The sequence below is a fragment of the Oryctolagus cuniculus genome, chromosome 1 (genome assembly GCF_964237555.1).
Source record: "Oryctolagus cuniculus chromosome 1, mOryCun1.1, whole genome shotgun sequence".
In the NCBI taxonomy this organism is placed as follows: Eukaryota; Metazoa; Chordata; class Mammalia; order Lagomorpha; family Leporidae; genus Oryctolagus; species Oryctolagus cuniculus.
In genome coordinates this window covers 198,214,231-198,242,204 of record NC_091432.1, presented here as the reverse complement: position 1 = coordinate 198,242,204, position 27,974 = coordinate 198,214,231, and the positions used below count along the sequence as shown (strand labels likewise).

At 42.4% G+C, this 27,974-nt stretch overlaps 1 protein-coding gene across 24 annotated transcripts in view; it reads right to left on the bottom strand.

Annotated features, from left to right (window-relative positions):
- Positions 1-27,974, bottom strand: part of UNC13B (unc-13 homolog B) — a 261,972-nt gene that overhangs the window by 101,291 nt on the left and 132,707 nt on the right. For 12 of the 24 annotated variants that reach the window (XM_070053821.1, XM_070053890.1, XM_070053873.1 and 9 more), the window contains 2 exons: positions 7,416-7,451; positions 62-296 (listed from right to left, as the gene is read on the bottom strand). In XM_070053821.1, the coding sequence (XP_069909922.1) occupies positions 62-296; positions 7,416-7,451 (271 nt within the window). The remainder of the gene's footprint in view (positions 1-61; positions 297-7,415; positions 7,452-27,974) is intronic. The other 12 variants (XM_070053828.1, XM_070053875.1, XM_070053885.1 and 9 more) reach the window with 1 other exon arrangement.

The window sequence follows — 27,974 nt, the reverse complement described above, 5'->3', positions numbered from 1 at the left end:
GTCAGATGCAACAGGGGACCTGGATAGAAGAGAGAAAAAGTGCTTTGTTCCCAGTACCCACCTGAGGGCCCGCCGCTCCGGATAATCGAGGTCATAACTTTGCATAGAGTCATTACAAGAGTCCCGGGAGCCACCCTGAAGCAGCTGCTGCTGTGGCAGTCGCAGCGGCACAGAGAACTGGTGCACAGAAGCGTTGGGCTGGCAAGTTGTATGGTAAGGAGGCGGGATGCTATTGCTGGTCTCACTTCGATAGTCACTGTCTCGGTCATCGACGGCGCTATCAGGGTCTTCAAAAGCTGTGAAATAAACACACAAATCAAAGCACTCCAGCTTTATTTAATCTTCACAAATTTTTTGCTTCTATTTTAGGTAGTCATAAGCTCAGTTGGACCTTGAAAACAAGAGCAAGCTGGCCTGTACATGAGCCCAGTGACCTCAAAACAACACACAGAACTGTCTCAAAACCCACAAGACACTCTCCTTATCAAATGAGATGTGACACTTGGTTTCATGTTAGTGCTGATTCTTAAAGGAGCTCCAAGTTGCATCTTCTTGATGCAGAATTCTCTAGAAGTCTCCCTGTCTAGCAAAATTAAAATCTACCTTTAAATTTCACAAATAGTTTTTGGTTCTCTACTATTATCAAAAGGGGAATGATAACATATCTAACGTACCTTAGAGAAAAGAAATTTTTGTGTAAAGTCGGCTTGGTGTTTTCAGACTTTAAAATACATGGACTGAACCAAATAAGCAATTCCAAAATGAGAAGCTGGCCCTGGAAATCAGGAAACTCAAAGCCAAGACTTAGAAGTCGAGCCAAAGATTCCGGGTACAGCTAAGAACAACAGCAGTCTTAACAATCTTGCTGCAACAATGTTTTGTGTGTGTGTGTGTGTTTGTTTTGTCTTGTTTTTTAACATTTCTTCAAACACTTATACCCCAGGCTTAGAAGTTCCATTCACAGCATGGGCTCAAAGAGGAAAACACAGGCACTGTAGATGAGACCTTGCTGACAGTACAGCCAGGTTTATTTAACAGCAATAATTACAGTTTCACGGATTTATTTCTGCTTTTCAGAATAGCATCTGATCAGCTACATTTTTTCCTTAATGTTAGCTAAAATGATAATAGTTACAAATCATCACTGGGCTTTGCAGACTGTTTAACAGAGGAGCCTGATCTGACCCAGTACCTCCATGTGTTTAATCAGCAAAGCCCCACATGTCCTTTCTTGTGAAGTTCCTATATGGCTCACAGTGAGGAAAAGACACAAGAACCTTCCCAAAAGGGAGATACTCTTAGCAGAGAATGGGCTCCTCATATTAGTAATCTGAAAATATAATTTTGCTAACAACTTAGGCAGTGTAAGCCTCCTGAGAGATTAGCTTTTACAACTGCTCAGGAGGGAGATAAGGACCTGTATTCACCCAGTGGAAATTGGAAAAGAGTTAATAAACCCATGTTAAACAATCTAAACAGAATCAATAAAACTTGTGGACAAATGGAAGGGGCTAGGGAAATGTTAGACAGCCTGGTAGATAATTCCACCAAGTGAGACAGGAGGCCAAAATAGGGGTTTTACAAACCAGGAAGAAAGCTGAGCTTTGAATACCAGGTAAGATTTGTGGGTAAAGTTGAGGAGCAGGGGCAAGATGATCTTATAGCCTTTCCCGTTTGAATTCACAGCAGTAAGGTGAGCCTAAGGATGGGGATAAGCAGGAGAGCTTATGAGATTTTGTCACTGGAGTTTATGATAACATAACAAAAGTAGCAATGAGATGTGAAGTAGAATCAGCATGGGAAAGAGGCTAACCTTCAAACGGTAACAATGATTAAGAACACTTGCCAATTAAACCAAGTCCTACAGTCCTTTGAACAGGACAGAAGCAACAAAAAAACAAAAGCAAACAATAAGAATGCAAAGCATTTGAGTTACAAACCATTCTGATGACCGATGACAAAATAGGAAAAAGAGCTTTTAGAGGCACTATTTTATCCCTTGATGCATTCATTGTTCTGAAAACTAGAAAAAAGGGATCAAGAGACAAGCACTGTGTCATTCAGGCTTAATTCTTTCTGAACCTACAGAAGGAGCAAGTCTGAAGATGTCAGTGCTGGAGTATTTACACTCATGCATACAGATGAGGGGGCAGAGGCAACAAAGGACCCAAAGGCAGGAGGCTACTTAAACTGATGGGAAAAAACCCCTGGCAGTGTAAGTATTAGCACACAATCCAGAGAACCAACAATGAGCCTCCAGAAAGGTACAGCAATGGACATTCTTGTTGATTATGAGGCCAGAAAGGGTATCTCAGCCAGCATGAGTTAAAAACCTTGATCCAAAGCCAGGAACTGCCTAATGTGGACCCTTTCTCACTGCATCTGATTTATTATTACAAAATAATGCTGTGTTTTTTGGTTTTGGTTTTGGTTTTTGCTAAGACAAGGGAATGAATATTTTATAACTTTCCTAAAGGCTAACAATTTTTAAAGATTTATTTATTTATTTGAAAGTCAGAGCTACACAGAGACAGAAGGAGAGGCAGAGAGAGAGGTCTTCCATCTGCTGGTTCACTCCCCAACTGGCCGCAACAGCCGGAGCTGCACTGATCCGAAGTCAGAAGCCAGGAGCTTCTTCCAGGTCTCCCATACGAGTGCAGGGGCACAAGGACTTTGGCCATCCTGTACTGCTTTCCCAGGCATAGTAGAGAGCTGGATTGGAAGTGGAGCAGCCAGGACACAAACCCGTGCTCAAATGGGATCCCAGCACTTCAGGCGGCGGCTTTACCTACTACGCCACAGTGCAGGTATGCCCTAAGGCTAACAATTTTTTTTTTAATTTTTTATTTATTTATTTATTTTTTTTGACAGGCAGAGTGGACAGTGAGAGAGAGAGAGACAGAGAGAAAGGTCTTCCTTTGCCGTTGGTTCACCCTCCAATGGCCGCCGCGGCCGGCGCGCTGCGGCCGGCGCACCGCGCTGATCCGAAGGCAGGAGCCAGGAGCCAGGTGCTTTTCCTGGTCTCCCATGGGGTGCAGGGCCCAAGCACCTGGGCCATCCTCCACTGCACTCCCTGGCCACAGCAGAGGGCTGGCCTGGAAGAGGGGCAACAGGGACAGAATCCGGCACCCCGACCGGGACTAGAACCCGGTGTGTCGGCGCCGCTAGGCGGAGGATTAGCCTAGTGAGCCGCGGCGCCGGCCTGAGGCTAACAATTTTTAAAACTTTTTTATTTATTTGAAAAGCAAAGACACAGACTGAATTTCCATTCACTTGGTTTACTCCCCCGAATGCCCACAAGAGCCGGGGCTGAGCCAGGCTGAAGCCAGGAACACAATCCAGATCTCCCACATGAGTGGCAAAGACCCAAGTAGGTGAACCATTACGTACTGCTTCCTGGTGTGCACCCCAACAGAAAGCTGGAATAAGAAGCATAGCTGGGACTTTAACCCAGGGATTCAATATGGGATATGGGTGTCCTAAGCAGCAGCTTAACTGCTGAGTCAAATGTTCAACCCAATATTTTTATACTGAAAAAATAAAGAGCAAATATTAAGAGACAAAGTGAGGTGGGCATTATGGCACAGTGGGTTAAGCCACTACTTGGATGCCTGCATCCCATATCAGAGTGCCTGGTATGAGTCCCAGCTACTGTGCTTCCAACCTAGCTTTCTGCTAACGCATCCTGGGAAATAGCAGATGACAGATCAAGTGCTTGAGCTCCTTGTGAAAGACCCAGATGGAATTCCTGGCTCCTGGCTTTGGCAGGGTCCTGACCTGGTTATTACAGATATTTTGGGAGTAAACCAGATGATGGTTTATTCTTCGTCCATGTCACTCTGCTTTTTATTTATTTTTATTTATTTGAAAGGCATTTACTTTTAAAATAGATGAAAAATAAATGTTTTCTTAAAGAAAAAAAGCACCTGGGGCTGGCGCTGTGGCCTAGCAGATAAAGCCAATGCCTGCAGCACCGGCATCCCATATGGGCACCAGTTCGAGTCCCGGCTGCTCCACTTCCAATCCATCTCTCTGCTATGGCCTAGGAAAGCAGTAGTAGATGGCCCAAGTCCTTGGACCCCTGCACCCATGTGGGAGACCCAGAAGAAGCTCCTGGCTCCTGGCTTTGGATCGGTGGGGTTCTGGCTGTTGTGGCCATCTGGGGAGTGAACCAGCAGATAGAAGACCTCTCTCTCTCTCTGCCTCTCCTTCTGTCTCTGTTTAACTCTTTCAAATAAATAAGTAAATATTAAAAAAAAAGAAAGAAAAGAAACAAAGCACCCCTCCAATGAGAACTTGCCTTGCCCAGCTTTTCTCTATACTAGGCCCCTCCAAACTATTCCTTAAAACCCTGGCATCTCATATGGGCACTGGTTTGAGGCCCAGCTGCTCCACTTCCAATCCAGCTCCCTGCTAATGGCCTGGGAAAAGCGGTGGAGGATGGCCCAAGTGCCTGGGTCCCTGCAACCCATGTCGGAAACCTGGAGGAAGCTCCAGGCTCCTGGCTTCGGCGTGGCCTGGCCCTGAACATTGCAGCTGTCTGAGGAGTGAAGCAGTGGATGGAAGATCGATCAATCGATAGATCAATCTCTTTCTCTCTCCCTCCTTCCCTCCCTCCCTTCCTTCCTCCCTACCTTCTTGTAATTGATTTTCAAATAAATAATATAAATAAATCTTTTTAAAAAACTTTCTCTTCACAGAAGACTTTGGATCAAGTATCATGGCCTTGTGATGTCCAGGGGCAATGGATTCATCTTGACTAGGCTACAGTATGAAATGCAGGAGGTTAGGAAAAAGGAAATACAACAAGGGAGCTCAGACAAAGGAAAGAAACAGTAGGGAGGCTCAAAGGCCATCCCCCCCCCCACTCCCACCCCCCAATTTCCCTAGAAAGTAAACCTCCTGGCACTACCAAAGCTGATGAGGAAACTAAAAAGGGAAATCAAGGAAAATGTCTAACACTTCAGCTTGAACTGTATTTTTGCCACATCAGTCATAATCTCTTACCGGTGCTACAACCCACACAGTAGGATGCCAGTTATGGGGGAGAAGCCTAGCTTTGCAGAGAAGGAGAAGCTGGCTGAGCCCAAGTTTGGCTACCCAGCCTAAGGAGGGACCTGTGTGCTAGTTCTAATGGTGACAACTGTCAAAAAGCCTCTCGAAGTCTTTTTGAAAGGTGGGAAACTATAAGGCTGAGAATTACTTAAAATACTAGAGCACTTAAATAGTAAAATGGAATTAAAAACTTCATTTTGGTGCAATGTTTTAAAACCATGCCTAATATGCTCTTTCCATAAACTTTCTGAAGACACCTCATATACATGAATTTCAAACTTTTTTGCACCAAAATAAATATTTTTATTTCATTTTCCAAGAACCTTTTGAAGTAGTCATGTTTATTTAATGCCCATGTGTACAAGGCTACATAACACAGAAGATTCAGAATATATACAGTCAATTCAATAGGAGAGAGAATATGGACACAAATGTTGAACCGTTACACAAGCAAGTTACTGCTATGAAAACACTACAAACCAAGTCCTAAACAAGGATGAGTTGAAAGAAAACTAAAATCATTTCCTGATAGGGTAAACTGGCAAAGTTTTATGGAAGACATGGCTTTGAAGAACCTGTAGATTTTCAATAATGATTGCAGGAGGAGGGGAAATATCTTCTAGTACCTGGATAAAAGCAATGATAAGATAATAGACCCAATGGTTGGAAAAGCTATATAATTTGGTAAAATATTTTGTAGTTTAAGTGGCAGGTGTGTGGGTATGGAAGGGAAATAACAGAAATAAACCTTGAAAAGTACAATGGGGAAAATAATCTACCATAGGAGAAAAATGGGCCTCCAAGCATACAGTAGGCACTCAAACAAAACTATGACATACTCAACAGTAAAGTTCTCTTTACATACTAGTCTTGGGTTGAGTATCTTCTTTTTCTGAAGATTTATTTTTTATTTATTTGAAAGGCAGAGAGAGAGAGAGAGACAGACAGACAATCTTCCACCCACTGGTTCACTCCCCAAATGGCTGCAATGGCTAGGGCTGTGCCAGGCTGAAGCCAGAAGCTCAGAGCTTCTTCTGGGTCTCCCACATGGGTGCAGGAGCCCAAGGTCTTCAGCCACCTTCTGCTGCTTTCCCAGGTGCATTAGCAGGGAGCTGGACCTGAAGCACGGCAGCCAGGTCTTAAACTGGCACCCATATGGGACGCTGGGATCACAGACGGAGACTTAATCTGCCACAACACAACGCCAGCCCCGAGCTCCTATCTTTAAATCTAGAGTACAACTAGAACCACCAACCAGAGAAGAATCAAAAGAGAATTCATGTTTCTTCATGGCTTGAACTTATCTGAGTTCTCTCAGGCTGCTTTGGAGCAGTTCTCTACCAACAGAAATACTCAGACCTGAAATCATGGAAAGAATATCCTTCATGAGAAATTCTAGTGACAGGACAAATTTTGACCCCTCCTAGCATCTGCAGGATACCTAATCACTGAGAACTCAACCAGATCACCTGTCAGATGGGTAACACAGATAGTAATGTCAGCCTAGGGCTGTGCATTCTGCTGGACAGAACTGGCTGCTTCCTCTCTAAGCTGAGTGAAGGTGGCCAAGTTGAGTTGCTTCAAAAAAAAAAAAAAAAAAAAAAGTCCAGCTAGTGACCCAGCCTTGTTTCCTTCACAAAACCAGGTTTGTGGCTGAAATGGTTTTTATGCTTTTCTAGACTGATAAACCCAGGAAAGTAGTCTATTGTGAATATCTCCCCAGTCTTAATATTATACAGAAAGAAACCCAGGAGATCCTGAAGCAGGAGTCTGGCCTAGTGCTTAAAACATTGGATAAGATGCCCACAAGCCATGAAAGGTTCCTTGGTTCAAGTCTCAGCTCCACTCCCAATTCCAACTTCCTACTAATGTGCACTTGCTCTGGGAGGCAGCAGGTGACTTCTTAAAGAGTTGGATGCCAGTCACCCAAATGGGAGGTCTAGATCGAGTTCTTGGTTCCTGGCTTCAGCCTTGCCCTAACCTAGTGGGCAACTGGGCAATCAACAGATGGGAACTGTCTATATCTCAGTCTCTCTGCCTCTCAAATAAATAAATAAAAATTTGAAAAAAAACACAAAAAATTAATATATCCTGTCAGGATTATGACTGGGACTTTGGTTTGAAATTTGTCACACACACACACACGCCTGTGTACATGCACACATACACTAGGTCATTAAGAAACCAGCCTGAAAGGACGTAACATTCCACTTCGGTAACTGACTCCTGAAACGTAAGCAGGAGAGGAGAGGGGAATGGAGTGATATATGCTTGTATTCATATATCCAGCTTCATAGTGCAGTGGAATATATTAATGAAAAAGATCAAGAAAATTGTAAGGAATTTAAATTCTTACGTACTCTGCTGCTCTCCCCAGCCCAAATAGGTCCAGTGACCTAAGAAAACCACAAAGAAGCAAAAGAAAAGTGACAGACAATTTTAGGAGAAATTCAAAGGTCATTTGCCCATCCCATCAATTATTATATGCCTTAATTAAGCCTACAATATTCCTAATTCCATTAAATTTACATAACATAGAGTATCAGCATTCTGCCTAACATGAGCCAAATCTTCTAAGTATTTTTGTTCTTTGCTTTTATTCTGAATAACAAAAAATTAAATAAAATATGACTGTTTTCGTTGTATTTGAAGCCTCCCTCTGGCCCAGGTCTCTCTGATCGTCATTTAGAAGCTCATCTGCCTTTCCTTAGTCCATAAGAGCAAAATTCCATCTCCAGTCTCTAAGCAGCCCTTCCTTATGCTCATGTTCACCAACTCTGCGCCTGCCACAGCACATTCAGGAGGAGCTCAGCCTGACGCCACACGTAAGGGAGTGATTCCCTTGACTAGCAGTGATGCTCTCGACTGAAAGGTGAAAGGCTGAAGAATGGCAATGTCTACCTCTTTAGAATTTAATTTCTCATTTTCTAATGCAATAAAACATTCAAACCTATCAGATCCTGAGAGATACCCATTTTTCCTGTCTTACCTACAAATTTTTAACAAAATCCATTGTAACACAGAAGTATAGAATGACAGAAAAAAACTGAAAACATTTTCTATTCATTTTTCAAAATCAGTATTAATTAAATTCAAGACCATCTCATACCCACACTGAATCTGAGGTAACTAATTGTGACTAAGAAATTCCTAAAAATAGACCTTTATTCCCAAGAACAAGGAATAATTTAGTTTCATACTTAAGAATGGAGGTTTTTAAAATCAAAGCTCAGTTCTTCCAGCTCTGCCACTTTCTAGCTATACAATCTTGAAAAAGTAATTATAGGCCGGCGCCGCGGCTCACTAGACTAATCCTCCGCCTAGCGGCGCCGGCACACCAGGTTCTAGTCCCGGTCGGGGCGCCGGATTCTGTCCCGGTTGCCCCTCTTCCAGGCCAGCCCTCTGCTGTGGCCAGGGAGTGCAGTGGAGGATGGCCCAGGTGCTTGGGCCCTGCACCCCATGGGAGACCAGGAAAAGCACCTGGCTCCTGGCTCCTGCCATCGGATCAGCACGGTGCGCCGGCCGCAGCGCGCCGGCCGCAGCGCGCCAGCCGCGGCGGCCATTGGAGGGTGAACCAATGGCAAAAGGAAGACCTTTCTCTCTGTCTCTCTCTCTCTCACTGTCCACTCTGCCTGTAAAAAAAAAAAAAAAGAAAAAAAAAGAAAAAGTAATTATAGTTATTTCCTCATCTATGATACGAGAATAATAATGGCATACGTCTTGAATGCATTACTGTGAAGATTATACAAGAAAAAGTATGTGAAGTGTTTACCACAGTCCCGGTACGTGATGAGGAAGTAGCACTTGTTTTCGTTCTGCCACACTCCAGGCTTTTGCTTTCCTTACACGTTTTTATTACATAGAGGGCAGAGGAAAAACAACCCCCTGATCTGCATACTCTGATATGTGTCAGATCTACTACGGAATCTTCAACGTTTAGTCCAGGAGGCCCTCACAGTTCTAAGGATATGGTTTCCTTGCAAGCTTGCAGAACACTAAAAATTCTGGGAACAGATGATGCCAATCCAGGCTGGTTTTCATTACCCAGGCCAATCCCAATCTTGGGCAAATGGTGACTACAAATCAGTCACAGGCTGTTTAATTCAGCTATGCACTGACAGCCAATTTTCTTCCTGGGTACTCACCTTCTTCCTACCACTTACATTTCTTCATCTCCTCCTTCAGAGAGGATGTTCATTTAGTGTGCCATTTACAATTTTTAATAATTTATTTTACTTTCCAGCCACAGGAGGAGGGAGAGGGCAAAGAAAATTCCCTTGGGCTATAGCACGGTTACTATAGCAACTGCTAGAGGACAGTAACCTTCTTTTCAAAAGAAAATGGAGGAAAAAAAAATCACATAGAACCCCAGAAAATATCTATCAGCTTAGATGGCTCCAGGCAAGTGACAACGCCATTTCTCACCATAACTCTACGTCCAAAGAAGCTTCTGCCTGCAGGATACTGCCTCATCGTGGAGTGTTCCACACAGCAGCCTCTTGTACACGAAGATGCCCAGCATACATCTACTATATTAGTCAATTAAATGAAAAATCTGATCTCATCTACTGGGTCCACCACAACCCAGGAAAAAATTCTGATACACCCTCTGACAAACCAGTTCTCTAGTCTCACTACTTCAGTGAAGTGCCGTTATAAGAAACAGGGCTGAGGGGTAGGAAGGAGACAATTCAATTCAAGCAAGTTTCCTTCCCCTCCCCCAAAATAATGCATTAAAACCTCTCACTAGCTATAGAACGAGAACTGAAGATAGTGAGGTTTTGCTAGGCCGTAAGTACTGAGAAGAAGGGGAAATGTTCCAGGAAAAAGAAATTCACATGCAAAATGAAATTACACGTTCAGTGACCTTAAAAACAGTTCTAGCACACCTGAACAACATGCTGTGGAGTTACAGAAGAAATTGATGAAGAAGGGTCTTAAGTAACGTTTAGAAGTAACGATTGGAATCTGGAGTTATTGGAGTTATCTGGAGTTATCTGGAAAGCAACACAGAGCTATCACACCTTTCAGAGGGGAGAGAGAGAGAGAGGGAGGGTCAGATTTGCCATTTTAGAAAGAGAATGGTGGTAGTGTGGTCAACAGCTGTTGGCAGGGTATAGTATATTGATAAGGAGGCTGTTGCACTCATGTTGTTATTCTGAACTAGGGAAGTGGAATAAAAAGTGGAGTAGATACATTCATGATTTCTTTTGAAGGTAAAATAAATAGGATTTAGTGAGTAACCGAATGTGGGAAATAAGGAAAACAAGGACTCAGTAAGATTGCTTAGGTTTTAGACAGAGCTACTAGATGGATGTAGCATCATGCCTGAGAAAAGAAATACCAGATGGTGGCAGGTTGAGAGAACTGTCAAATTTGGGGCTAGGTATATTGACTTTGAGATATCTATAGAACAAGCAGACAACTCAATACATGAGTGTGGATCTCAGGAAAGAGATGTGGAGCTGAAGACATGGCAGTATTCAGTTATGATCTCCCATGAGGGCAGGGATTTTTCTGCTTTATTCCTTTGCTATATCCTCTTAGTCTGTAAATAATGCCTAACACAAATTAGAAGCTCAACAAATATTTGTAAATTAATGAATAAAAATGAAATGCAAGTAAATAAGAACACTGAGGCAAAGTGCAGGTCATGAAACAAAGAGATGATGTGTGCATGCACACAGGAGGTGGAGGGTAACCTAGGGAATGACCATAATTTAAAAAGGAGAGAAATTCTTCAAAGAGAAGAACTGACAAGTATTAGGGAGGCTGTAGAGAACTGGAACTCTCGTGTCTCTGGCAAGAATGCAAAGTGATAGAACACTTTGGAAAACAGTCTTGGCAGTTGTATAAATTTATACACATACCATACAGCCCAGCAATCCCCCTGCTACATATTTTCCCAGTATAAACAAAAATATCTTCACACAAAAACATATATATGAAAGTTTACAGTAAATATCCTTCAACTGATGAACAGATAAACATTGGTACATTCATTGAATGGAATACTATGCAACAAAAAGAGGGACGAATATTTAGCCTAGCAGCTAAGACCACAGTTAAGATGCCCATGTCCCCTAATGGAGTACCCAGGTTCAATACCCAGCTCTAGCTCCTAACCCCACTCTCCTCCAGACCCAGGGGAGACACGCAGCGATGGCTTCAATAATCGGGTTGCTGCCAACCATGCAGGAGACTCAGATTGCTTTCCCAGCTCCAAGCAGATATTTGGGAAATGAACCAGTGGGTGGGAGCAGTCTCTGTCTCACTTTCTGTTTCTTTGCCTCAATAAATAAAGATTTTTCAAAATCAAAACAAAAGGGATGAACTACTGACACACAGATGAATCTCAAAGACATTATGATCAGAGAAAGGAAAATAGACTCAAAACAGTATGTACTATACAATTTCATTTACATGACATTCTGGAAAAGGCAATACTCTAGGGAAAGAAAACAGGCAAATGGTTGCCAAGGATTAGGAGTAATAGAGGTTAATGAAAAACAGGTATAAGGGACTTTCAGGGATGATGGAACTGCTTTCTATCTTGACAATAACTGGGCTTAAAAAAGTAGATATATTTGTCAAAAATTGTAATTAAGAAGGAAATTTTTATTTTATGAAAATTTTATCTTAATAAATCTGACTTATAGAGCTGGCATTGTGGCACAATGGATTAAGCTGCTGCCTGTGACAACAGCATCCCATATGAACAGTGATTTAAGTCCAGCTTTCCCACTTCCAATGCAGCTCCCTGCTAATGAGCCTGGGAAAGCAGTGGAGGATGGCCCAAGTGCTCAGGCCCTTGCCCCACCATGGAAGACCTAGATGGAGTTCCTGGCTCCTGGCTTCAGCCTGGCCTGGCCCCGCCCTGGCTATGTCCATCTGGGGGAGTGAACCAGTGGATGGAAGGTCTCTCTCTCCCCCTGTCTATGTAAATTGGCTTTTCAAATGAATGAAAAAAATTTTTTTTAGGGAAAGGCACTGTGGCGTAGTGGGTAAAGCCATCACCTGCAGTGCTGAGTTTGAGTTCTGGCTGCTCCACTTCTGATCCAGCTCTCTGCTGTGGCCTGGAAAAGCAGTGGAAGATGGCCCAAGTTGTTGGGCCCCTGCACCTGCATAGGAGACCTGGAAGAAGCTTCTGGCTCCTGGCTTCGGATCAGCACAGCTCTGGCTGTTGTGGCCATTTGAGAAGTGAACCAGCGGATGGAAGACTTCTCTCTCTCTCTGCCTCTGCCTCTCTGTAACTCTCTTTCAAATAAATAAATCTTTTTAAAATTTTTTAATCTGTTTAAAAAAAAAAAGAGAGAACAAACCCATGGTGCCTGCTCAGAAGTTAGAGATAGGAAGAAAACCACAGCAGTGTGGAATCAAATTAAGGAAAACAAGGATTCAAGGAAGGCATGGTCAACAGGTTTAAATGCTATACAGCAAACAAAAACTGAAAAGCCTTATGAATTTAGAAACAAAGAGGCTGCTAATAAATTCAATGAAATTTGAGTGAAAGCTACAGTATAGTCTCTCCAGAAACACATGACAGTGCATTCAATGGAATAAGGCAATGTCACTCCCCCACTCGTGGAGGAACGACACCGGACCCTGCGCTGTTCTTTTTCCCCGGCCCTTCCCAGGTTTGCTGCTGCTCCCCCACCCTGCCTCTGTGGAGGGGTGGCACCCTGCTTCCCCTGCTTCTGTGGAGGAGCAGCACACCGCTGGCCGGCTCTCTCAGGGGTTCCTCAGATGTTCCTCCTGCATGTTGTCTCTCTCCTCCTTTATAGTCCTCTTCCACCAATCCCAACTCTGCTGGAGTTCTCTCCCCACGCGCTGAGCACGCTGCTCTCCTCCAATCAGGGGCAGGATCAGCTCCTGCAGCTTGTTAGTCAAATTGGTGAGGCAGCTGTGTGGAAGTTGTTTACTCCCTCTCAGCGCTATATGGTGGGAGATCAGATGCACAGAATTAGTATTAGCAGTTCCAGTAATTTAGTCTAGTCTCGGTTGCTCCCCATAGATCCCCCTTTCTTTTTATTCTTTAAGGTGTTGATACGCGCCTGTCTTTGGTGCCCAGCGGTGCATACTCTGCTCAGCTAGAGTTGCCCACAGGTGCTTATCGCCCTACCAATCAGGCAAACCGAATCCGGGTCCTCTCATCGCCATGTTGTGGGGAGACTTTTAGGTGCTGATGCGTGCCTGTGTTCGGTGCCCTGCGGCACATACTCTGCTCTGCTCTGCTAGAGCTGCCCACAGGTGCTTATCGCCTTACTAATCAGGCAGACCGAATCCAAGCCCTCTCATCGCCATGTTGTGGGGAGGCCTTTTTTATTTTTCTCTTTCTCTCTGTCTCTGGGCATTCCTATTTCTCTTATTTTACTTCTGTCTCCGGGCATTCTTATTTCTCTTATCACCACGGGTTCCCAGCGCCTGCCCCATGGTTGCTTCCCGGCTCCGCGCGGCTTCCGCGCCCTGCCGCTTCTCGCGCTCGCCCCGCGGCCCTCCGCACTCAGTGGCTTTTCACGCCCTGCACGCTCGCCCCGCGCTCTCTGCTCGCGCCCCGCGCTCTCCGCGCTCGGAGGCTTCCTCGAATCACGGCCTAGCTTACGTTTACACTACGGCTTAGTTTTCCGTCTTTGTTCCCCGGGCTAATCTGACAAATCCCAACCTTGCTTATGTCTCCGCTTCGGTTTAGTTTTTTGTCTTTGCTCCCCGGGCTAATCTGACGAATCCCAACCTAGCTTACGTCTCCGCTTCAGCCTACCCGCCACGGCTTCAACTTCCCCTAGCTTATATTTTTCTCTCCCCGATACTTTTCCTAGCTTTCTTCCAGCAATATTTCTCTCTCATTTCTCCTAGCTTCTCCCCATAGTCTGTATCCGAGTCTATGCCTAGGCTTTCGCTAGCTTCTCCCGGCACTTTTTCCATCCGGCTTTTCCCTAGGCTCTCCCTAGTCTCTCTCCGATATTTTCCCGCTTCTTCCCTCCTAGGTTTCATATCCGAGTCACGGCACCATTATGTCGCTCCCCCACTCACGGAGGAACGACACCGGACCCTGCGCTGTTCTTTCCCTGGCCCTTCCCGGGTTTGCTGCCGTGGAGGAGCAGCACACCGCTGGCCGGCTCTCTCAGGGGTTCCTCAGATGTTCCTCCTGCATGTTGTCTCTCTCCTCCTTTATAGTCCTCTTCCACCAATCCCAACTCTGCTGGAGTTCTCTCCCCACGCGCTGAGCACGCTGCTCTCCTCCAATCAGGGGCAGGATCAGCTCCTGCAGCTTGTTAGTCAAATTGGTGAGGCAGCTGTGTGGAAGTTGTTTACTCCCTCTCAGCGCTATATGGTGGGAGATCAGATACACAGAATTAGTATTAGCAGTTCCAGTAATTTAGTCTAGTCTCAGTTGCTCCCCACAAGGCAATATCAAGAGATTCCACAATTCATAAATTAAAATGGCCAGCATGAGCAAGGAGGGTAACACTTCCCATGACTACCAGGTAAGAAACAAGCAAGGAAAAGACAATGATCAAATGTGCTACACAGAAAACTGAGTGCACTAAGAGGTTATGAAAAAGCCAGCAATAGTCTCAAATTGGGCACTTACACTTAGCAAATGAGTGTCACAGAGACAATTTTAATGAACAGGCTAATGTTTCCCACCTCTCTGGAGAATGTTCAGTTCACATTCTTAACAGATGAATAACCAATTACTCTCTAGCTCAGTGGCACCTGTTGCTAAGAGTCAGGTAGTCTAGAAAACTAGTACCCGGAAAGAGAAAGGAAAATCCTAACTATGTTTGCTACTCGCATACTCAACACAACATAGAAGAGCATTTCTGTGATGAGTGGTGAAAAGTTCTCCCCATACACCAAGCTGTTCTCTAGCAGACACAAACTGGGTATCCTACAATTCAGCTTTAACACTATCCAACTAGGGATAACAATGACCCCACAGATAAAGGGCTCAGTCCCACAAGACTTCTTCCCACCCCAGATGCGAACCACAAGTCCTAGGTTTTGTGACCTATACTTATGATCAACAAGCCATAAATTCATATTCCCATGATCCCTTCCTTGGCCTCTATTATTATGACAACCCATATGTCTACCTATTTATTATACAGGATATCACAAAGGAGAATATAAATGAAGAGATACAAGAGCACTTGAAAAAGTTCACGGGAAACGGCATTAAAATGTAAGTTTAGGAGCAAACATTTGGCCCAGCACTCTGATACAAGATCTACCACAATGCCTGCCCCAGCCTGGCAGGCAGGTATTGCCACGGCTCCCAAGCATGCCGGACATAGTAATGAACCTCATTTCTCCTACTTGTCCCCCTATCTCTGAAGCTTCACTTCTCCTCCTTATGAGTGTAATGGAAAGGTTTTAGTTTTAGAAGTAGACAAACCTAGGTTCAAAGCTATCACTTAATAGCTGGTATTTTCTCTACACCACCATTTTTCAGAAAAAAATTTCTTTGTCTTTTAAGATTTATTTGAGGGGCTGGTGCTGTGTGTAGCAGGGAAAGCTGCCACCTGCAGTGCTTGCATTCCATATGGGCATCAGTTCGAGTTCCGGCTGCTCCACTTCCAATCCAGCTCTCTGCTATGGCCTGGAAGAGCAGTAGAAGATGGCCCAAGACCTTGGACCCCTGAATCCATGTAGGAGACCCAAAAGAAGCTCCTGGCTCCTGGTTTCAGAATGGTGTAGCTCTGGCCACTGCAGCCATTTAGAGAGTGAACCAGGGGATGGAAGACTCTCTCTCTCTCTCTCTCTGCCTCTGCGTAGCTCTGCCTTTCAAATAAATAAATGAATATTTAAAAGAAAAGATTTATTTGAAAGTCAGAGTTATAGAAAGAGAGGATGAGACAGATAAAGACCTTCCATCTGCTGTTTCACTCCCTACAATGGCTACAATAGCCAGGGCTGAGCCAGGCTAAAGCCAGGGCTTCTTCTGGGTCTCCTACATGGGTTGCAGGGCCAAAGCACTTCAGCCATCTTCTGCAGCTTTCCCAGGCCATTAGCAGGGAGCTGGATCAGAAGTGGAGCAGCCAGAATTCAAATCAGTTCCCCAGTAGAGGCTGGCATCACAGGCAGAGGTTTTACCCACTATACAACAACACTGGCCCCAGAAAAAGATTTTCTATGAAAAATGATGATTGATGCCATTTCTTATCAAGGTTGTATAAATACTGAAAATCATGTATGTTACAGTATTTAACTACTATTTCTAGACAAGTGTTAATTACTCAATAAATGTTCCATATCTTCTCTTATATATTTAGTACCCTCTAAAAGTTCCACTTAAATAATTCTTCTTAGGGCAGACATTTGGGACAACAGTTAAGTTGTCACTTGAAACATGCTGTCTATCTCATATTAGAGTACCTGGATTCTCTCTTTTTCTCTGCCTTTCAAGTGAATTACGAATAAGTCTCCTTAAACAATGCTCTATGACTCAAATGCAGTGTCTCTGTTAACAATAAAGCCCATGTGACTATTTCTTAAAAATTTATACATACACCTACTCGTATTATCCAGCCATTCCACTCCTAGGAATTTGACCAAGAGAAATGAAAACATGAGATTGTGCAAATATTTTTTTTGACAGAGTGGACAGTGAGAGAGAGAGACAGAGAGAAAGGTTTTCCTTTGCTGTTGGTTCAACCCTTGAATGGCCGCCGCGGCGAGCGCACTGCGCTGATCCGATGGCAGGAGCCAGGTACTTATCCTGGTCTCCCATGGGGTACAGGGCCCAAGTACTTGGGCCATCCTCCACTGCACTCCCTGGCCACAGCAGAGAGCTGTCCTGGAAGAGGGGCAACCAGGACAGAATCCGGCACCCCGACTGGGACTAGAACCTGGTGTGCCGGTGCCTCAAGGCAGAGGATTAGCCTAGTGAGCCATGGTGCCAGCGCAAATATCATATTATTCATAATAATTGAACACAATCTAATGCCCATCAACAAGTGAATAAACAAAATGTAATATATCCATATAAGGGATCACTGCTCAGCAAGACAATAGAACAAATTACTGATAGACAAAAAAGTACATACTCACAGAGTATACACAAAAGTGTATATACTGTATGATTTCATTTATATAAAACTCTGAAACCAAATGATCTAGGGTGACAGACACCCCAGGGTTACCTAGAGGTGGAGGTACAGAAGAATGAACTGCAAAGAGTGAGGAAATGCTTACACATAACGGAAATGTTCTGTATCTTGTATGTGGTGTTAATTTCACTTGAATACACTTCTAAATTCAGATTTGTCAAAACTAAACTACTCAAACTACATGCTTCAAATGGCTTTGCTATACGGAAATCTATCTTGATAAAGTTCATTTGAAAAAAAAAAAAGCATGATTCCAAGATGGCAGAATAGGGAGGGCACTTACTGCTCTAGTCTAGGCGAGGATAGTTTAAAAAAAAAAAAAGTGGAGAGAGTGCAAGCTCAGGAAAGAGTTAGGGAGAAAACTGCAGAGGAAACTCCTCACAAATCAGAGGAACACTGTGGACCTACATGCAGGATGTGGTTGTGCACAACTCAGGATGCCAGCAGCCGAGAGCCTCACACCAGCTTTGGAGAGTGAGGTGAGACCAGACTGCAACAGCCCAAGCCACTGCCAATAAAGCTGTGGGAAGAGCCTGTCATAAATCCAGCTTTGAGCCCTGTAGGAGAAAGTATACCTGCCAACCCAGACAGAAACAAAGAGGGGGCACATTTCTCTCTCCCTAACCATCTGGCACCGCCATCCTGTAACTAGCCGAGAGAGGGCAGACACATTTTTGGACATACATAACAGCAACACCAGCTTGTGTCTGAAACATAGCAACCAACCGAGAGAAGATGCCTGAGTACGGCTGGGAGAACTGACACGGGGCTGGGTGCTTGTGACCGTGGGAACCTTGTGTGCTGGGACTGTGAAAAAACACTGTGGCTGCGTAAGAGGGCACAAGGTGTGGCTGGGTCTTTGGGCAGTCACTGTGGGAAGCTCCACATGCTCATGACTCCATGATTCCCTAGTGAGGGTCACTGTTGCATGACCCATGCTCACACTGAGGACTGCATGGATCCTTTGTGTGGTTCCTGTGGCAGCATTGATGAATATTGTACCCACTGGGGCTAGCGCCCAGATATTGGTCTCCTTTGAGAGAGGTGGTGCGTGTGAGACTATGTCAATGGAGCTGATCAAATTTTCCCTCTGGGGGAAAAAAAAAGAGGAGATTATTTACCATGCCAAACTTGGATGTCACCTTGGACACTCCCCTCACACTGGAGCACTGAACAGAGCTCCCTGGTCACAACCAGTACATGCCTCTGGGTATTCACTGAAAGACCAGACACTCCGCTAGCCACAGAGGCATAGTCCAAACATAAAATCCATCAAGAAAAAAAAAAGTATCTTCACAAATGCCTAAAAATGAACACATCAATTCAGGAAACAAGAATAAGGAAGGCAACAAGACACCAACAAAGTAACACAACAACACTACAATTCTAGAATGTGAAGATGAAGAGATTGAAGAAATGTCAGAAACGGAATTCAAAATATTGATCATAGGATTACTTAGAAGTAATCAAAAGCAAATTCATGAACTAAAGAAATCCATACACTAAAGAAAATTTTTCTCATTCAACTGACATTTTAAAGAGAAATCAAAACAAAATATTGGAAATAAAGAATTCGATAGAACAAATAAAAAATGTGGTGGAAAGCCTTAACAACAGACCTGGTGAGGCTGAATAAAGAATATCTGAGTCAGAAGACAGCCATATCTCTGGAAATTTTACAGTCAAACAAAAAAAAAAAAGAAGAATAAAAAGAATTTAGAAAACTAAAAAATGGTGTTAAATATTTATGGGATATTATCAAATGCCCCAATAGACGTGTATTAGTTCCTGAAAGTGTGGAAAGATAGAGTGGATTAGAAAGCCTTTTGTGAAATAATTAAAGGAAGTTTCCCTAATCTGGAGAAAGAGAGGGACCTCCAAGTATAAGAAACACACAGAACTCCTAATAGACATGACCAGAAAAGATCTTCACCACAACACATTGTAGTCGAACTCTCCACAGTAAAACATAAAGAAAAGATTCTAAAATGTACACGAGAGAAACACCAAATTACTTTCATAGGATCTCCAATCAGACCCACAGCTGGACTTCTCATCAGAAACCCTGCAGGCTAGAAGAGAATGGCCAGAGAGGGGCTGGCACTGTGGCACAGCCGGTTAATTCCCTGGCCTGAAGCGCCAGCAACCCATATGGGCACTGGTTTGAGATCCGGCTGCTCCACTTCTGATCCACCTCTCTGCTATGGCCTGGGAAAGCAGTAGAAGATGGCCCAAGTTCTTGGGCCCCTGCACTTGTGTGGGAGACCAGGAAGAAGCTCCTGGCTCCTGGCTTCGGATCGGTGCACCTCCAGTCATTGCAGCCAATTGGGGAGTGAACCAGCGGATGGAAGACCTCTCTCTCTCTCTGGCTCTCTGGCTCTCTCTCTCTGCTTTTCCTCTGTGTAACTCTGATTTTCAAATAAATAAATAAATAAATCTTTAAAAAAAAAGAATGGCCAGACATATTCTAAGTCTTAAGAGAAAAGAAACTGTCAATCAGAATACTGTACCCTGCAAAGCTCTCATTTAGAAATGAAAGTGAAATAAAGATTTCCATAACAAACAGAAATGGAAAGAATCTGCCAGCACTCGTCCAGACTTACAAAACATGCTTAAGGATGTGCTACACACAAGAGCACAGAAACATGGTCATCACTATGAAAGAAAGTGAAGGCAGAAAATCTCCCAGTAAAGGTACAAAGGAAATGCAAGGTAAACAATAGGAATATTTATGGAAAAATGGCAGGGCCAACTTGTTACTTATCAATAGTCACTTTGAATGTAAATGGCTTCAACTCTCCAGCTAAAAGATACAGACTGGCTGAATGGAAAAAAAATCCTAGAAAAACAATAGCAAACCAAACCCAAAACTAGTAGGAGAAAAGAAATAATTAAAAATAGACAAGAAATCAACAAAATTTAAACAAAAAATACAAAAGATCAGAAATGAAGAGCTGGTTTTTTGATTAAAAAAAAAAAATTGACCCAATACCACCACTGGACCAACTAACCAAAAAAAAGAGGGAGAACACCTGACTCAATAAAATTAGAAACGAAATAGAACAGGTAACAAGAGATACCACAGAACATGTGCTCTCTCTTGGCCCTTCTCTCCTGCTCTCTCTCGGTTCCTCTTTCTAGCCTCCTCCTCTGGGCTCTTGGCTCTTGGCCCTTCTCTCCTGCTCTCTCTCTCGGTCCTTCTCTCCTGCACTCTCTTGGCCTCTCTTGGTTTCTCTCCTCTCTCTTCTCCCTCCTCTGTCTCTCTCTCAGTCTCCTTCTCTTTTTTTCCTTCGCCGCCCCTTCACTTCGGTCTATAGGGTGTTCCCCAATAAACCCTTTCCATTAAAAAAAAAGAGATACCACAGAAATAAAAAGAATCATCAGAAATTACTACAACGAGCTGTATTCCAACAAATCAGAAAACCTAGAAGAAATGGATGGGTTCCTGGACACATACAATCTAACTGAGCCATGAAGACATAGAAAACTTAAACAGACCTATAACCAAGATGAAAACTGAATCAGTAGTAAAGACCCTCCCAACAAAGAAAAGCCCAGACCAGATGCTTCACTGCTATTCAAAATAATTCAATAATTCAAAATCATTGAAAGGGGTGAATCCTCCCAAAGTCCATCCACGAACCCAGCATTACTTTAACTCCGAAACCTGGAAAAGATAAAACAGAGAAAAAGAGCTAGAGACCAATTTCCCTGATGAACACAGATGCAAAAATCTTCAACAAAACACCAGCCAATCGAGTCCAACTACACATCGGAAAGATCATTCACCTGGACCAAGTGAGATTTATCCCTGATACGCAGGAATGTTCAACATCCACAAATCAATCGATGTGACAGTCATATTAACAAATTGAAGAACAAAGACCATGTGATTACCTCAAAAGACACAGTGAAAGCGTTTGATAAAATACAACACCCTTTCATGACAAAAACTCTAAGCAAACTAAGTGTAGAAGGAACATTCCTCAATATAAAAAAGACAATTTATGAAAAACCCATGGCCAGTATATTATTGAATAGGGAAAAGTTGGAAGTATTCCCTCTAAGAACCGGAACAGACCAGGATGCCCACACTTACCATTGCTATTCAACAGAGTCCTGGAAGTTTTAGCCAGAGCCATTAGGCAAGAAAAATAAATTAAAGGGATATTAATTGGGAAGGAGGAAGTCAAACTGTCCCTATTCACAGACGTCATGATTCTATATATAGGGTATCCAAAAGACTCCACCAAGAGAGTATTGGAACTCATAGAAGAGTTTGGTAAAGTAGCAGGATATAAAATCAATACACAGTCTGGCGCCGCAGCTCAATAGGCTAATCCTCTGTGTGCAGTGCCAACACGCCAGGTTCTAGTCCTGGTCGGGGTGCCGGATTCTGTCCCGGTTGCTCCTTTCCAGTCCAGCTCTCTGCTGTGGCCTGGGGGTGCAGTGGAGGATGGCCCAAGTGCTTGGGCCCTGCACCCGCATAGGAAACCAGGAGGAAGCACCTGGCTCCTGGCTTTGGATCAGTGTGGTGCGCCAGCCACAGTGGCCACTGGGGGGTGAACCAACAGACAAGGAAGACCTTTCTCTCTGTCTCCCTCTCTCTCACTGTCCACTCTGCCTGTCAAAAAAAAAATCAATACACAAAAATCAACAGCCTTTGTATACACAGACAATGCCATGGCTGAAAGAGAAGTTCTAAGATCAATCCCATTCACAATAGCTACAAAAAAAATCAAATACTTTAGAATAAATTTAACAAAGGACATCAAAGATCTCCATGATGAGAATTATAAAACATTAAAGAAATAAATAGAAGAAGATACCAAAAAATGGAAAAAATCTTCCACGTTCATGGATTGGAAGAATCAATAACATCAAAATGTCCATACTTCCTAAAGCAATTTACGTATTCAATGAGATACCAACCAAAATACCAAGGATATTCTTCTCAGATATAGGAAAAATGACACTGAAATTCATATGGAAACACAGGAGACTCCAAATAGCTAATGCAATCTTAACCAACAAAAACAAAGCCTCAGGCATCACAATACCAAACTTCAAGACATACTACAAGGCAATTATAAATCAAAACAGCCTGGTACTGGTACAAAAACAGATGGATAGATCAAAGGAACAGAATATAAATGCCAGAAATCAACCCACACATCTACAATAAACTTTTCTTTGACAAATGAGCTAAAATCAATCCCTGGAGCAAGGATAGTCTCTTCAGTAAATGGTGCTGGGAAAACTGGATCTCCAATGTACAAAAGTATGAAGCAAGACCCATATCTTACACCTTACACAAAAATCCACTTAAAATGGATCAAAGACCTAAATCTACAACCCAATACCATCAAATTATTAGAGAACATTGGGGAAACCCTGCAAGACATTGGCATAGCCAAAGAGTTCTTGGAAAAGAACCCAGAGGCACAGGTAATCAAAGCCAAAACTGACAAATGGAATTTATCAAATTAAGAAGCTTCTGCACTGCAAAAGAAACACTCAGCAAAGTGAAGAGGCAACTGACAGATGGGAGAAATTATCTGTAAACTATGCAACCAATAAAGGATTAATAACAAGAATATTATAAATATATAAAAAAACTCAACAACAACCAACCAAGTTAAGAAACGGGCAAAGGACTTAAAAAAGCATTTTTCAAAAGAGGAACTCCAAATGGCCAACAAACACCTGAAAAAATGTTCAGGATTACTAGCCACCAGGGAAATGCAAATCAACACCACAATGAGGTTTTACCTCACCCCCATTAGAATGGCTTTCATACAGAAATCAACAAATGCTGGTGAGCATGTGGGGATAAGGGTACTGTAATCCACTGTTGGTGAGAATGTAAACAGGTATAGCCACTGTGAAGACAGTATGAAGATACCTCAGAAATCTGAATGTAGAGCTACCGATACAACCCAGCCATCCCACTCCTGGGAATTTACCCAAGGGAAATGAAATCATCATGTGAAAGACTTATCTGTATCCCCACGTTTACTGCAGCTTAATTCACAATAGCTAAGATATGGAATCAACCCAAATGTCTATCAACCAAAGACTGGATAAAGAAATTATGGTATATGTACAGCATGAAATACCACACATGGTTTAAAAAAATGAAATCCTGTTATTTGCAACAAAATGGATGAAACTGGAAAACATCATACTTATTGAAATAATCCAGTCCCAAAAGGACAAATACCATATGTTCTCCCTGATCTGTGGAAACTAATAGTGAATCTAAAAGGTAATCTATAGAAGTGAAAGTGACATTTTGAGATGCGATGACTTTGAACAACCCTGTCTCAACTATTGAGGATTGGGTTTTTTTTTTTTTTCATACTATTTTTTGAACTCTTTACTTAGTATAAAGTTAATCTCATGTGTAAAAAGTTAATTGAAAATAGATCTTAATAAAAAAAAAAGAGAGGGAATAAGAGAGGGAGGAGGAACAAGGGTGAAAGTATGGGTGGGAGGGCGGATACAGTAGGAAGATTTACTATGATCTGGAAGTTGTATTTATGAAATGCATGAAGTTTGTATACCTTGAATAAAAGTTTTCTGGGGAAAAAAAAAACAACACCTGTATAGCATCCTGACAAAGTACTGTATCACACATTGGGAGCCTCAGAAAACATCAAACTTAATCAAATGAAGTAACATTTCTACTCAATGTATATCACTTTTACATGATCACAAAGTTAGATTATCATAAGGCAAACAACCATAAGTTGGAGATCATCTGTACTTCCTTTAGACTCCTCTCAGTTCTAGATATGGAGTGTCTATACTGAAGGAGAAAACAAAGCAGGTGGCTTATTCTTTTAGAGCAGGGGCATTTGATTTAAATAAGAAATCTCTGAGGCACTTGTTTAAAATGCAAATTCCTGGGGCTAGCACTGTGGCATAGTAGGTTAAGTCTATGCCTGTGATGCCAGCATCCCATATAAGCACTCGTTCAAGCCCCAGATGCCCTACATGCAATACAGCTCCTTGCTAATGTATCTGGGAAAGCAGCAGAAAATGATCCAAGTGCTTAGACTCCTGCCACTTATGTGGAAAACCTGAATGGAGTTCCAGGCTCCTGGCTTTGGCCTCACCCAGCCCTGATGGTTGTAGCCATTTGGAGTTGAACCAATAGATGGAAGATCTCTCTCTCACTCTCTGTGTGTCTCTGTTTCTGTAACTCATAAATAACTCTGAAATAATCGTCTCTCTGGAACTCTTGAAATAAGTAAATAAATCTGAATTTAAAAATAAAATGCAAATCCCAGACTTTACTCTCTGAAATTCTAATTCAAAGGGGCTGGAGTAGAGAGCTTAGCAATCCACATTTTTTCTTCAGAATCAATCTTTTTTCTCCCACAAATAAAGATTTTTATTAATTTTTTAAAAATTATTTAAAAGGCAGAGAGAGAGAGACAGACAGACAGACAGGGACAGAGTTTCCAACCACTGGTTCACTCCCCTAATGTCTGCAATGGTCAAGACTGTGCCAGGCAGAAGTGAGATTAGCAAGAAACTGGAATCAATGGAGAGTGTAACTGGGATTCAAACCCAGGCAGTCTGTTATGGGACATAGGCATTAGGCTAAACACTTCCCCACTCTGCCAGTATATATTTTTTTAAAAAAATTTATTTATTTATTTGAAAGGCAGAGTCACAGAGAGAGAAAAGGAGACACATACACACACAGAGGGAGAGGGAGAGAGCAAGAGCAAGAGCAAGAGCAAGAGAGTGATATTCTATCTGCTAGTTCACTCCCCAAATGGCTCTAACAGCCAGGGACTGGGCCAGGCCAAAGCCCCATATGCACGCAGGAGCCCAAACACTTGGGCCATTCTCTACTGCTATCCCAGGCACATTAGTAGGCAGCTGGATCAGAAGTGGAGCAGCTAGGAATCAAACCAGCACCCATATGGAATGCCAGTGCTGCAGGCCATGGTACTGCTGCAACACAATGCCGGCACCAAGAATATACCTTTTTAATAAGAATCTTAATTATTCTTGTGCCAATGACTCTTGAGTTATTCTGTAAAAAAGGAATTATAGAATTTCCTATATGAGAAAGCCAGTCTCAGCCAAAAGCATAGCACTCCTGTGATGGAGATGAAGGCAGACACACCCACTATCCTACTAAGCTTGAAGGCCAGTTCAAAGTGATAATACAGGTAAATGAAAAAAAAAATTAAGGTACCTCTAGGTTCCAATAGAAAATGAATCCTCTTTCCTAGAAGGTAAATTTTCTGCACTGATCCCTGTCCCCTAGGCTGACTGCAATATACTCACTGCTGCCACCTTCTACATATTTTGTCTTGTGTCTATGTAAGAAATTAAAAATGGTCACACCAAAAAATAAGTTCTATAATCAAACAAAACACACTCAGGCAACTGTTATTTCATCACCAATTAATAATAATCAAGTGTTGCTAACTTTCTCATTACATCGAAATGACAGAATACTTAAGCCCCAGACTCCAAGTGAACAGCTTGCTTAAGCAATGATAAGACTCACCTATCAATTACTACATTGCACTAATTGCTAGGTTGTTCAGACAAGATAATATAGTTAAACATTAGAAATTATTCCTTTCCCTTTTTTCCAGATAATAAATTAGGTAGGTACCACAAACTTCTCTTTCCTTGGAAAATAGTAGTAAAGAATCCATAATTAAGAGAAGCATATTGAACCCAACAGGGGGATAACAAAAAGAAATTATTGATCAATCTTACCTGTAAGTACAGATATGAAATACAAGTAAAGCAAACAGCATTACAGTAAAGCAATAATTTACCGTGATCAAGCAGAGTTTATTAAAAGGAAGCAAAGATGATTTATTAATAGAAATCAATTGATACACTCAAATTAAGTAAGTACTACTAAAGCATTTTGGTTTTTTTTTAAAGATTTTATTTATTTATTTGAGAGGTAGAGTTACAGACAGTGAGAGGGAGAAATAGAGAGAAAGGTCTTCTTTCCATTGGTTCACTCCCTAAATGGCTGCAATGGCTGGAGCTATGCTGATCTGAAGCCAGGAGCCAGGTGCTTCTTCCTGGTCCCCCATGCGGGTGCAAGGGCCCAAGGACTTGGGCCATCTTCTACTGCTTTCCCAGGCCATAGCAGAGAGCTGGATTGGAAGAGGAGCAGCCGGGACCACAACCAGTGCCCATATGGGATACAAGCGCTGCAGGTAGAGGATTAACCTACTTTGCCATGGCGCCGGCCCCTATTAAAGCATTTTGAAATGTTCAATATCTTCTCTTAAGTGTTAATATAGATACTGTGCTGAAGTATAAAATCCAGAAAAAAAATCACAAATCATGAGTGTACTGTCCAATGAATTCAATGCACACACTCAAATAACCAACACACAGATCAAGAAAGCACTACCAGCACACAGCAGATCTCTTCGTATCCCTTTTCCGTCACTATAAAACTTGAAACCAGCCATTTCTTCTGCCTGTCACACTTTCCAGAGAGCCAAGTGCTAATTTCCTCGACCTCTTTCAAGTCTTTGCTTAATGTCACCTTATCATGGTGATGCACACTATTTACCATCTTACATAAAACTGCAACTCGATCCAATTCTAGTATTACCAATTGCTTTCAATAATTTTTTTTATTGGCCCACTCTGTAACAGCCTATGTAATTTGCTTATTCATTATGCTGTCTGTTTTGCCCCACTCTGGATCTTCTTGTTGCTCTCTTATACATATCAAGCACCTAAGACAGAACCTAGAATGTAGGTGTCGAAAAATATTTGTAGAAGGAAGAAAAGAATAAGAAGGTAGAGGGAGGGCTGGAGGATGAGCACAACTGTATGTGAAAAAAGGAGAACTAGCAGGAGGAATGTAAACAGGGACAATCTTTTTACCGTATAATTTGACAGTATCCAACAAAATTTAAAATGTATATATTCTTTATATATTTATATATTTTTATATTCTTTGTATATATTCTTCTACTAATTTCACTTATAAAATGTATTCACTCAACTAACATATTGAACAAAAGTACTGTGGACACACAGATAAGCAAATTTACTACTCATTAAATTTATGGCCTAGGGAAAGAAACAAATATTAATCAAATGATCACACATACTGAGTGCTATAAAGTTACATAATATAATATGCAATAGGAAACAGAAGATCAATTTGTACATGTTTATAAGAAAATTACTTGTAAAAAGTTGTTCCCTATAGAACTGAAATTTGGGGATATTTAGGGGGAAACTTAGGGGAATCTTTCCCGTCCTACATCAAGGGGGCTGCTGTTAGGTCCATTATAAAGTTCTGGGAGGAAGTTAATATGATCAGTTTAAGTTCATAATTGATCATAAAGATAGGATTAAGTGTCAAAGGGATCACATAAATAAGACCAAGTGTCTGCTAATAACAATAGAAAGAATTAAAAAGGAGAAAATGATCCAACATGGGAAGCAGGACACACAGCAGACTCATAGAATGGCAAATGCCCTAAACAGCACTCTGACCTCAGAATCAGCCCTTAAGGCATTCAGAGCTGGCTAAAAAGCCCAGGAGAGCATTTCAGGCATGGAAAGTCAAGACACTGTGGCAAAAAGTGACCTACATGAAAGATCTCTGGGAGTGAGATCCCAGCAGAAAGAAAGGGCCATCAAAGAAGGAGGTACCTTTCTCTGAAGGGAGGAGAGAACTTCCACTTTGATTATGGCCTTGTCTAAATAAGGTCAGAGTCTGTGGAATCAAGAGGCTTCCATAGCCTTGGCAGCTCATGATAAGAGCCTTGGGTGATTACTGAT